This window comes from Somniosus microcephalus, chromosome 13 (genome assembly GCF_052327205.1).
Source record: "Somniosus microcephalus isolate GS21.2 chromosome 13, FLI_Smic_1.0, whole genome shotgun sequence".
Lineage (NCBI taxonomy): Eukaryota > Metazoa > Chordata > Chondrichthyes > Squaliformes > Somniosidae > Somniosus > Somniosus microcephalus.
In genome coordinates, this window is record NC_140999.1 from 5403213 (window position 1) to 5415433 (window position 12221).

General features: G+C 47.1%; 1 protein-coding gene across 2 annotated transcripts in view; it reads right to left on the minus strand.

The window, feature by feature from the left end:
- The window catches only part of LOC147108001 (solute carrier family 71 member 1-like), a 67700-nt gene that overhangs the window by 27268 nt on the left and 28211 nt on the right, over window positions 1–12221 (minus strand). For both annotated transcript variants that reach the window (XM_086004396.1, XM_086004395.1), the window contains exons 2-4: window positions 3739–3834; window positions 2377–2439; window positions 24–151 (exon numbers count right to left, since the gene is read on the minus strand). In XM_086004396.1, coding sequence (XP_085860522.1) covers window positions 24–151; window positions 2377–2439; window positions 3739–3834 — 287 coding nt within the window. The remainder of the gene's footprint in view (window positions 1–23; window positions 152–2376; window positions 2440–3738; window positions 3835–12221) is intronic.

Genomic DNA, 12221 nt, shown 5'->3' on the forward strand with positions numbered 1-12221 from the left:
TAGAGCAGCTTGCAGACACTCACCAGGGGCTTATTCTCAGGAGAGGAATGGGAGCGCAGGTGAAGAACACAGTCAGGAGAAGAAAGGATTTCCTGCCCCAAACATCCGATAGCGCTCCAATCAGAGGAGCGCTGAGAAACGATAATATGCCCTGCAGACCAAAACAAGTCATTAAAGGCGACTAAACACACACACACACTCGTGCACACATGCACAGTGGCTTTATCAGACAGACAGCTTTCTAGACATCAAAAGAAAAATACTGGAAATCTGAAATAAAAACAGAAAACGGCAGAAGCACACAGCAAGTCAGTTGGCATCTGAAAGGAGCACAGGCGGGAGGACCAGTCACGAGAACCCACGGGAAGCATGGATACATCCTTCGCTTTCGCTTTCAGCCTGGCCTGCTGTACGTGGCCCAACAGTTACTGCTGGGAAGATTTAATGACCTGACCACGCGAGAAAACTCTGAACGGTTGACGTTACGTGAATGCTGAAAGTGCCCCAGGGCAACAGCCGCGCTCATTTCATTCAGTTTGATTGTGTCGTCGAGCTCAATAAGCTCAACTTACTGAATAAAAGTATTTTTTAAGGCAAGAAAACAATGCTTTTTGTCGAAAGGGTCACCGATGGGAAGACCTTCTTTAAGGCGGTCACCTCTCCTCTCTTGATCCGAAAGAATGAGTAGCTGCAGAGTCAATTTCTCCACTTCCTCACAGAGCAAACATCTTTTATTTACAATTCTGCCAGGAAACGGGCGTTGCTGGCAAGGCCGACATTTATTGCCCAGCACTAGATGCCCTTCAGATGGTGGTGGTAGGTCGCTTTCTTGAACCGCTGCAGTCCATGTGGTGACGGTACATCCACTAATGATGCATCGACTGAGGCAGCTCGTCATCAGTGACACTAAAGGTGCATTTACTTCATGAAAACACAGCCAATGCCAGATGCCTGTTTAGCCTGCCATTCGCTGCCGTTGTAAATGTAAAAATGCTGGCCAACCCAGTTCCTGCAGCAGCAGAGACTCACTTTATCCCTGGTCTTGTGAACTTCTGCCAGTTTTACCGACACTACTGGCGTCTGATGGAGAACGGCACTGGGTGGGAATGTAAACATAGATAGGAGCAGGAGTAGGCCATTTGGCCCCTCGAGCCTGCTCCGCCATTTAATGAGATCATGGCTGATCATCCAAATTCAGTACCCTGTCCCTGCTTTCTCCCCATATCCCTTGATCCCTTTAGCCTCAAGAAATATATCTAACTCCTTCTTGAATATATTTAGTAAGTTGGCCTCAACTGCCTTCTGTGGTAGAGAATTCTACAGGTTCACCACTCTCTGGGTGAAGAAATTCCTCCTCATCTCTGTCCTAAATGACTTACCACTTATCCTTAGACTGTGACCCCTGGTTCTGAACTCGCCTGCCATCGGGAACATCCTTCCTGCATCTAGTCTGTCTAGTCCTGTTAGAATTTTATAAGTTTCAATGAGAAACGCAGCAGCCAATTTGCGCACAGCAAGCTCCCACAAACAGCAATGTGATAATGACCAAATATTCTGTTTTTGTTATGTTGATTGAGGGATAAATATTGGCCTAGGACACCGGGGAGAACTCCCCTGCTCTTCTTCGGAATAGTACCATGGGATCTTTTACGTCCACCTGAGAGAGCAGACGGGGCCTCGGTTTAACGGCTCAGCCAAAAGACGGCCCCTCCGACAGTGCGGCGCTCCCTCAGTACTGCCCCTCCGACAGTGCGGCGCTCCCTCAGTACTGACCCTCCGACAGTGCGGCGCTCCCTCAGTACTGCCCCTCCGACAGTGCGGCGCTCCCTCAGTACTGCCCCTCCGACAGTGCGGCACTCCCTCAGCACCGCACTGCAGTGTCAGCCTAGATTTTTGTGCTCAAGTCTCTGGAGTGGGACTTGAACCCACAACCTTCTGACGCAGGCGAGGGTGCTACCCACTGAGCCACGGCTGGAGATGGTTCACGGTTAAATGTGCAATTCCACCAGTAATCAGGAGATATACATTCAACACATTACAAGTAGTCAGTCCACTTAGCTCGAGTTCATTAATAGGCATCTTACTGAGCGAAAACAAACTGCTGGAATGGCACCCCATCTGAAAGAAACAAGACTCAAAATATTTCTCTCCCTTACTCCTGAATTTGCTGTGTGCTTCCAACATTCTCTGATTTCTCACATTGTTTTACTTTCCTGCTTCTGTTTTAAGAATAGTTTCAGAATTTCATGCATTCAAGCTAACAAAAAGCTGCTGCTGCTGTTTAAAATGAAGGCAAGAGCGGCTCGGCGTTAGCCACTTAAGTCAAACAGAACAGACTTTGCTCCCAGGACAAGCTCTGTGATTGCATTTTCTTACCTTCACCCCATGAATAAGTCCATTCATTAGAAATGTGTGCTGAGGGAACGTCTGATGCAAAACCTAAGGAAAAAACTAGATGTTACCTGATGAAATGATAATGCAGGGTTGCAGAGGCAGCAGGCAATTGGTAACTCTTTGCCAAGTCGCTTTCGCACTGCGCTGGTGCCACAGTCTGCCAACGTATGGGCCTCTTGCAGCCAGCAGTAATGTCAAAGTCTGCTGGCCAGATTGACTCAGGCCATGAGTTTACTTTGGTTCTGCCACTGGTTGCACGAGACCGGCGTGTCAGGCACTCGGAATAGACAAGCGCCTCTTCTTTCATAGCAGAAGTGGGAACCAACGTTCCTGCTCAGCTGTGCGGCCGCGCCGTGGTCTGGAGGTCCTGCGCAGGCCGCTCACCGGCTTTCATATGGGAGAAACCCCGCATGGCCGAATATTTGAATGGGCCGCGCACCCAAAAAAAGAGAGCAGTGGTAGGAGCTGGTGCATTCCCATTACCCAGGCTTTACTCTACAGATCGGAGTAAACAGATTCTGGGGGCGGGGTGGGAGGAGCAAGACAATATATCCGTATTATAGCAGACTTTCAAAATATTACCTCTAGCAATTATTCCCCCTCGCATCCACTGCCATATTTCTCCTCTCCCTCTCTTTCTTGAGCACTGTTTGACAGTACGTTGTCCAAGTAGCCATTGTGTAGGGGGGGGGGGGGGGGGGGAGGGGGTGCTATCACAACAGATTGCGTCCTCATCCTGAACACCCGGCACTGAGGGATTCCGAAAACACGACAGCCCAACATGTGCAGTTGTACTGGAGTCATTTGGTTGCACATAGCAACGAATGCGGAAAATAAAATGCATAAAGACTGGGGGTATAAAGGAAGGTGTTCACACTTCTCAAACCAATGCAAATTTATGCCTCATTTGAATTAAACACCCGATAATAAACAATGAAATTATTACAGGTTAAAACGAGTATAACTAACCATTACAGTTTTCTGAGCCCAGTTTTCTCCCCTCACCTTATCGGTCCTGGAGTTTCACACTGGGATACAGGTCTACAGGCACCACCAGCCAGTCAGTACTCACACACTACCCATTCTTCCTGCGAGAGCCTCGTCAGTGAATGCTAGCTGGCTACTCATGCACGTTTCAGCAGGAGTCACAGCACAGCACCATTTTTCCAAGAGATGCAAAGGTCCATATGTCCCAACTGAGAAAGCAGGAATGGAACACGGGACTTGCCTAGTGCACACGGCTTGGTTCACGTCAGGTGGTGGATTCACCCACTGAACCATTGGGGGGGGGGGGGGGGGGGGGTTACTATTCTAATGAAGCGTGACGGTGTACATTGTACTCACAGTTAACATCGGAGTGGTCAGCAATCCCCAAGCGAAGAACTCCAAAAAGATGACAATCACCGCGTGATAAACACTAGGCTCACCGATCCCTTGCGGCTGAAAACAGAGAAGAAAAACTCCCAAATCAATCCAAAGGAACGCTGCAATCATCAGGAATAACTCCAATTGTAACATCAGCTTGGCGCACAGAGTAGCTCGGAGTCAATAGGCGTGTGGGTTTAAGCCTCATACCAGCACATAATTTAACATCCCAGTGCAGGACGGAAGGAATGCTACATTGATGGCGGCCCCATCGGTCAGCCCGATGGCTTGGGGAATGTTAAGTATCCTATGAAATTACTTAGAAGACAGACAGGGAATGCTCCTGGTGTCAGCCTCCCAGTAACTCCCAGCAGCCAGTCATAGCCAGATGTAAGCAAGTTGCTGAAAGAAGCAAGGACGTCTGGCCACAATTTGCCAATCTTCCTTAAAGATGCAAATTGTGCCGACTAGTTAGAGAGTAGTCACAGATCATAAGAATTAGGAACAGGAGTCGGCCATTCGAGCCTGCTCCGCCATTCAATAAGATCAGGGCTGATCTTCAACCTCAACTCCACTTTCCCGCCCGATCCCCATATCCCTTGATTCCCCTAGAGTCCAAAAATCTATCGATCTCGGCCTTGAATATACTCAACGACTGAGCAGCCACAGCCCTCTGGGGCAGAGAATTCCAAGGATCTCCCAACCCTCCGAGTGAAGAAATTCCTCATCTCAGTCTTAAATGGCCGACCCCTTACCCTGAGACCATGCCCCCTAGTTCTAGACTCTCCAGCCAGGGGAAACAATCTTTCAGCATCTACCCTGTCAATCCCTGATGTAACACTCTTGTTCAAGAAGGGAGAGAAGGATGAAGTGGGTGACTATAGACCAGTTAGTCGAATACCAGTTGTGGGTAAACTCTTAGAATCCATAATTCAAGGTAAAATGTGTGTACATAAAGAATGCATGGGTTAATTAAAGGCAAGTTGTGCTTGACAAATTTGAATTTTTTTTTTTTTTTTTTTTTTTTTTTTTTTTTAAGTGACCGAAGAAAGGAATGCAGTATATATGGGTTTTTAGAAGGCATTAGATAAGGGGCTGGATTTTCATTGGGCCGTGGAGTCGGGATTGGAGGCGTGTGGGGGTTTAAAATTCCGAAATCGGGTTGTCCCGACCCTATTCCGCCCCCAACCCACCTCCATGCCAGTTTCAAAGGAGGCGGGTACCCACCCCCTCCCCGAGGCGGGAAGGGGATTAGTGCCAATTAACTGCCTGTTAACAGGCAGTTTTTAGCCTAATCCCTATTTTCATTGTTGAAATGTGGGATTCCCAACAGCTCCAAACCACGCCAAGTTAGCGAGGCGGGCCGTCGGGATGAAGGGCTTGGAGGGGTCGAGATGTCCGGTGTTCAGGTGAGTGATGGGTGCATGAGTGCAGAGGTAAGCGTGTTTGGTCTGTGTAAAGTGTTTAAAGAAGTTCTACTAACCCTTACAGCCTTCCTTCTTTCAGGTCTCGGGGGTCCCTCATCTCACCAGCACAGAAAGCAGAATGGCCACCAGCTGTCAAAATCTGCAGCCTCTGCTTTCTGTTCCGGGGAGATCTCTAGATCATCCCAAGAGGAAGGAATTAACTTAGAGTACAGATTGTCAGTGTTTGACAGCTTCAAACAGCTGTGAAACGCTGCTATTTCATCTGTCAAAAGGTCTTGACAAATGAAATTTCAATCTGTGACGTCACCTGTTGCCAGGTGGCCCTTAGTTAGCCTGCTGAGCAGGCTCAACAAGGTCAATCAAGTCTAAATCGCGTGGGTTGGCTAGAACTCGATGGAGGCGGGACTACAACCCCAAAAGTTGTAGTCCCGTCTCCTCAATGAAAATCCAGCCCAAGGTGTCTAAAGAGGCTGGTTGGAAAAATGTAGACATATGGTGCAAGAGGAAATGTGGCAGCATGGATAGAAAATTGGTTGATGGACAAGTAACGAAGAGTTAGGGTAAATGGGTGTAGCCTGGATTGGAAAAGGATCGCACGTGCTGGGTCCATTTTTGTTCCGAGTTTATACAGATGATCTGGCCCTGGGTATAGGGAACACGATCTCAGAAGTTGTGGATTACACCAAAGCAAACAGCTTGGCAAACAGTGAGGAGGATAGGAAAGGATTTCAGAAAGGGAGGTTAGAATTGGGCAGACAGGTGGCAGGCACAATTTAATGTGGATAATACATTTTGGGAGGGGAAACACAGAATGAGAGTAAACACAACAGAAAGACACTGAAGGGTGTGGCTGGACAGAGAAACCTAGGGGTTTAAATACATCAAAGAGCGAGCACAGGTAAATGAAGCCACTTAAAAAGGGCAACAGCATTTTGTCTTTTATAAAGAGGGGTATGGAGTATGAGAGTTTTTTATTCGTTCATGGGACGTGGGCATCGCTGGCAAGGCCAGCATTTATTGCCCACCTTTAGTTGCTCTCGAGAAGGAGTTGGTGAGTCACTTTCTTGAATCACTGCAGTCCGTGTGGTGAAGGTACACCCAGAGTGTTAGGGAGGGAGTTCCAGGATTTTGACCCAGTGATGAAGGATCGGCAATATACTTCCAAGTTAGGATGGTGTGTGACTTGGAGGGGAACTTGGAGGTGGTGGTGTTCCCATGCGCCTGCTGCCCTTGTCCTTCTAGGTGGAAGAGGTCCCGGGTTTGGGAGGTGCTGCCGAAGAAGCCTTGGCGAGTTGCTGCAGTGCATCTTGTAGATGGTACACACTGCAGCCACGGTACGCCGGTGGTGGAGGGAGTGAATGTTTAAGGTGGTGGATGGGGTGCCAATCAAGCGGGCTGCTTTGTCCTGGATGGTGGCGAGCTTCTTGAGTATTGTTGGAGCTGCACTCATCCAGGCAAGTGGAGAGTATTCCATCACACTCCTTACTTGTGCCTTGTAGATGGTGGAAAGGCTTTGGGGAAGAATAATAAATTTCTACAGTTAGATTAGTGTGTGAAATTTTGGGCTGTCCATTGTGGAAGAGAGAGTTTACAGTGTAAATTTACTAGGATGTCAGTAATGGGAAACTATAGTTACGAGGAGAGACTCGAGATACTGGGACTATTTGCACTGAAGTAGAGAAAGCTAAGAGATTTAATGCAGGTTTTTAAAAAGATCTTTCCTAGAATGAATATGGAATGACTCTTTTCCTCAGGTTGGTGAGTCAGTGATGAGGGGTTGTCGATTTAAAATTGTCACTAGACTGCGGAGAAAGGTTAGGAGAATTTCCTTAGAGGGCTGTTGGAGCACAAAATGCTTTGACACAGGGAGTGGTCAAGGAAGAGACCTTTCATGGGAAAATTGGATAAATATTTGAAGTAGAGGAAGATACAAGGCTACAAGGAAAGAGTGGGACAGTGGGATTAGCTTCAGATTGTTCTAGAAAAAGCTAGCACAGACAATGAGCTGAATGGCCTCCTTCTGTACTGTAAACCTGTATAGTTCTTAACTTTTCTCACCCACCTTCTCCCGCATTAAGCTATTATTTCAACTGCGATTGCAAAGTCTCTCTTTCACCCTCTGTTTCTCTTGGTGACTGCATTTTGTCTCGTCCCCACCATGCAATTCCAATTCTCAGTGACTCTGACACTACCCACACAATAACGTCTCACATTCAAAAATGGCTCATATTGAAGGAACAGTTCTTGTACAATTGTTTATTTTTAGATGCCTTTTGCACATGTGCACTCCAGACTAGCGTGAACAGAACCAGTTCGAAAAGCAGTACAGTACTATGGTTCACTGCTCAAAGAAAAGAGTGCGTTCGGACGTGAAGAATGGGGAGGAGGGGTATCAATTTCGCTAATGGGGCTAAACGGGTTAAATTCCGAGGCCAGGTTGCACAGACTGGGCTTGTATTCCCTCGAGTTTAGAAGATTAAGGGGTGATCTAATCGAGGTGTTTAAGATGATTAAAGGAGTTGATCGGGTCGAGAGAGAGAAACTATTTCCTCTGGTGGGGGGAGTCCAGAACAAGGGGGGCAGAACCTTAAAATTAGAGCCAGGCCGTTCAGGGGTGATGTCAGGAAGCACTTCTTCACACAAAGGGTGGTGGAAATCTGGAACTCTCTTTTCCCCCCCCCCCCCCCCCCAAAAAGCTGCTGAGGCTGGGGGTTAACTGAAAAATTCAAAACTGAGATTGATGGTTTTTCGTTGGGTAAGGGTTTTTAGAGTTACAGAACCACAGCGGGTAGATGGGGTTAAGATACAGATCAGCCATGATCTAACTGAATGGCGGAACAGGCTCGAGGGGCTGAATGGCCTCCTCCTGTTTCTATCCCGTGGACAGTTACTGAATTATTGAGAAAAGCAGCAAACAAACACTTTCTGTTATATGTGCAACAGTCTGAAACCCTGTAACAGAAAGCAGCTCCAAGTTAAAAGGAACTAGTCACCCTGGCCAAACAACAAGCTTTTCATGCAGCCTCCCGAAACTGAGCTTACATGGGAGAGTGATTTCTCTGTAATGAAATGTCAATTCTGCAGTCAATCTCTGACACTAAGGATGCATGGTCAGTGTTTCCGTTAAGCTGCGCGGCCACACAGCAATCTGCCGGTCCCGCTCAAAGCCGCTCTAATGGCAAAAGCCCACGTGCGCGGTATTTTAAAGGGGCCGTGCACCCAAAAAATAATTAGCGGGAACACCGATTGTTACAAGTGGCTTCAGCTCGGCGCCAATGCTGAACTTGGAGTACAAGTAGGTCGTCACAACCTGAAATGACTCGAGATGCAGCTGAACAAGGCTCCCTCCTCCAGGAATGTCTCTCTGCTTCACTCCGGTGCGTCAAGCCTGGCCCTGAACTCCAGATTCTACAGTTGCAGTGCCAGAGTAAAGCCAAAACCTCTACACAGTTAGTGTTGAATGCACCCTATCCTAGTGCTAGCAGTTTGACTAAGCCGTGATCCAAGTAAATTCAGATTTCCCATTCTCAGTTGCGAATACATGTCTGGCAACGAGCTACAACAACGGGGATAGCGCAGGAATGTGGAGTTGAGGTAGAAGTTCAGCCGTGATCTTATTGAATGGCGGAGCAGGCTCGAGGGGCCGCACGGCCTACTCCTGCTCCCCTCTCTTTTATGTTCTTATGAACAACAATGCAAACAGGTGACAAAGTACACAAAAAAAAGGTTGCTTGGTCAATGCAATAAAGTCAACATCCTTCGGTCAAACAGGGTGTAGGCAACCAAGTCAAATATGTGCACGATACTGGCTCACGCACACAGCAGCTGACTCGGTCACAAGACTGTTGCTCTCTGTTCATTATCTTGAATCGATCAGCACAGCCCTACATAAATCGCTGGGGGGGAAACAAAAAGGTCAAAATTGACTCAGTCTTCCATGTTTCAATTGAACTTTTTATTTCTGCTAAAACTAGCTGCTGGAATTTTGAATCACACTTTATTTTCTCTGCAGGACACTCCTTATGGAAGCGCATTCTGTAAGAGGCAAGCACCCACCCTCCCCCCAAAATCAATTAGTCCCAGATTAACCCTCAAATAGGTTTGCAGAGATTTGAGCCTTCCTGGCCTGAACAGTTTTGTAAATTTTCAGCTCTCACACCATGATGCTGAGACACTAATAGTTATTACAGTGAGAAGCGACTCAAACATCAGCAACAACTTTACTACCTGCCAAACATGTGGACAGATCAATCGTAAGACATTGAAGTTGTACCTAAACCGAACAGTGCAACAGAACCCAGGTAAGTAAACACAGCCACTACAATCAGATCAAAAAGTACCATAGAATCACAGAAATGTACGGCACAGAAGGAGGCCATTCGGCCCATCGTGTCTGTGCTGGCCGATAAAGAGCTCTCCAGCCTAATCCCATTTTCCAGCTCTCGGTCTGTAGCACTGCAGGTTACGGCACTTCAAGCGCATATCCAAGTACTTTTTAGATGTGATGAGGGTTTCTGCCTCTCCCACCCTTTCAGGCAGTGAGTTCCAGACCCCCACCACCCTCTGGGTGAAAAAAGTTCTCCTCAACTCCCCTCTAATCCTTCGACCAATTACTTTAAATCTCTGCCCCCTGGTTATTGACCTCACTGCTAGGGGAAACAGGTCCTTCCTATCCACTCTATCTAGGCTCCTCATAATTTTATACACCTCACACAAGTTTCCCCTCAGTCTCCTCTGTTCCAAAGAAAACAACTCCAGCCTATCCAATCTTTCCTCATCGCTAAAATTCTCCAGTCCTGGCAACATCCTCGTAAATCTCCTCTGCACCCTCTCGAGTGCAATCACATCCTTCCTGTAATGTGCTGACCAGAACTGTGCGCTGTACTCTAGCTGTGGCCTAACCAGTGTTATACAGTTTAAGCATAACCTCCCTGTTCTTATATTCTATGTAAAACTAGACGTTATTGCAAAATGGAATCGCTCCCTTTAGACAAATAAATGGGCAACAATTAGCATCCCTTGCAGCAAAATGAAAATGTTCAAATTGTGACTTTTTTCCCCCTTGTGGCTCCAAGTTCCATCTCTCACGAAATCCTACACACCCACCACCCAAGCTCCAGTGGCTGCCTGTTCTCCTGTACATGGAAGCTAAGGTCCTTACCCCAGTTTTCAAATCACCCCATGGTCTTGCCCCACTTTGAACAATTTTCCCCAGCCACGTGCACTCAGTTCCTCCAACTCTGGATGACTGCTCGCCCTCTGCACTGCCATTTGGAACTCACTTCCTAAACTTCTTTAAAGGCAAACTATTGCGAATACTGGAACCCTCGAGTATAAACAGAGAATGCTGGAAGTACCCAGGTCAGGCAGCGTCTGTGGTGAGAAACAGAGTTAACCTTTCAGGTCGAGGGCCTTTCATCAGAACTGGAAGTGAGATTTAATAGATGCTGCCTGACCTCCTGAGTATTTCCAGCATTATCAGTTTATATTCCTAACCTTCTTTGCTTTTCTAACTCTCTCCCTTTCTTCAGAAGCCTGTTTAAAACTTTATCCCGCGATATCTGTGCTCCTCTAATTCTGCCCTCGAGCATCCCAGATTAGAATCACTCAACCATTGGCGGCCGTGCCTTCAGCTGCCGAGGCCCTAAGCTCTGGAATTCCCTCCCTAAACCTCTCCGCCTCTCTTTCCTCCTTTAAGATGCTCCTTAAAACCTACCTCTTTGACCAAGCTTTTGGTCATCTGCCCTAATTTCTTGTGTGATCCGGTGTCAAACTTTTGTTTTATAACACTCCTGTGAAGCGCCTTCGGATGTTTTACTACGTTAAAGGCGCTATATAAATACAAGTGGTTGTAAAAAAAACTCTAATCTTTCCCGTTTCCAGCTTGGCTCCTCCTCTCCTCTTTCCTAAACATTCTTCTGTGAGGAGGCTACATAAGTGCAGTGAACGGGGGAGTGGGTAGTGAACTTTGTGGTCATGGTATAGAATATCACTGCAGAGCTCCAGAATAATTTTCTACTCCTTGCACAAGGCCAAGTATCAAGCACTTCCAGGACAGATCATCACTGGTTACAAAGAAAGATTTGCATTTCCATAGCGCCTTTCACAACCTCCAGATGTTCCAAAGCACTTCACAGCCAATGAAGTACTTTTTGAAGTGTAGTCACTGTTGTAATGTAGAAAACGTGGCAACCAATTTGCACACAGCAAGCTCCCACAAACAACAATGTGATAATGACCAGATCATCTGTTCTTTAGTGATGTTGGTTGAGGGATAAATATTGGCCCAGGACACCGGGGAGAACTCCCCTGCTCTTCTTCGAAATAGTGACCATGGGATCTTTTCCATCCACCTGAGAGAGCAGACGGAGCCTCGGTTCAACGTCTCATCCAAAAGACGGCGGCTCCGACAGTGCAGCACTCCCTCAGCACTGCACTGGGAGTGTTGGTCTGAATTATGTGCTCAAGTATCTGGAGTGGGGCTTCAACCCACAACCTTCGGACTCAGTAGCGAGAGTCCTGCCCACTGAGTCATGGCTGACCCTGGCTAGCTGCAGAGTTAAAGCTCATTGCTCTGTCCCAGCAACATGCCGTGATGCAGGAGGTGTGCTCACTACTGCACGAGTGCGACAGTTTGTTTCCTACACCAACCTGTATAGTTTCTGATTGGCACGAATATATTAGTGGACAATTATAACTGGTTTTGGATTATGCACCCACTTCCTCTGGGAACTGGGCTGGAGGCGGTCTGCTTTCAATTTATTTTGGACCTTTACATCCATCGAGAGCGCCTGTCATCCCATCCGTCTGTCCTCGATTAAACTGGAGCAGGAATGAAGAGTGTGTTAATCCAGCATCCCCATGATTCCAGTTTTCTTAAATTAATTCCACAGGCTGTTACAGTTCTACGCTCTATGTTTGTATTTTTCGATGCAACATTTTCCATTTCAGGCACCCAGGACGTCATGGAGAGATTACATCACAAACTGAGCATATGGAATATACTGGAAAATATTTTGCATGGGGACAGAGAGC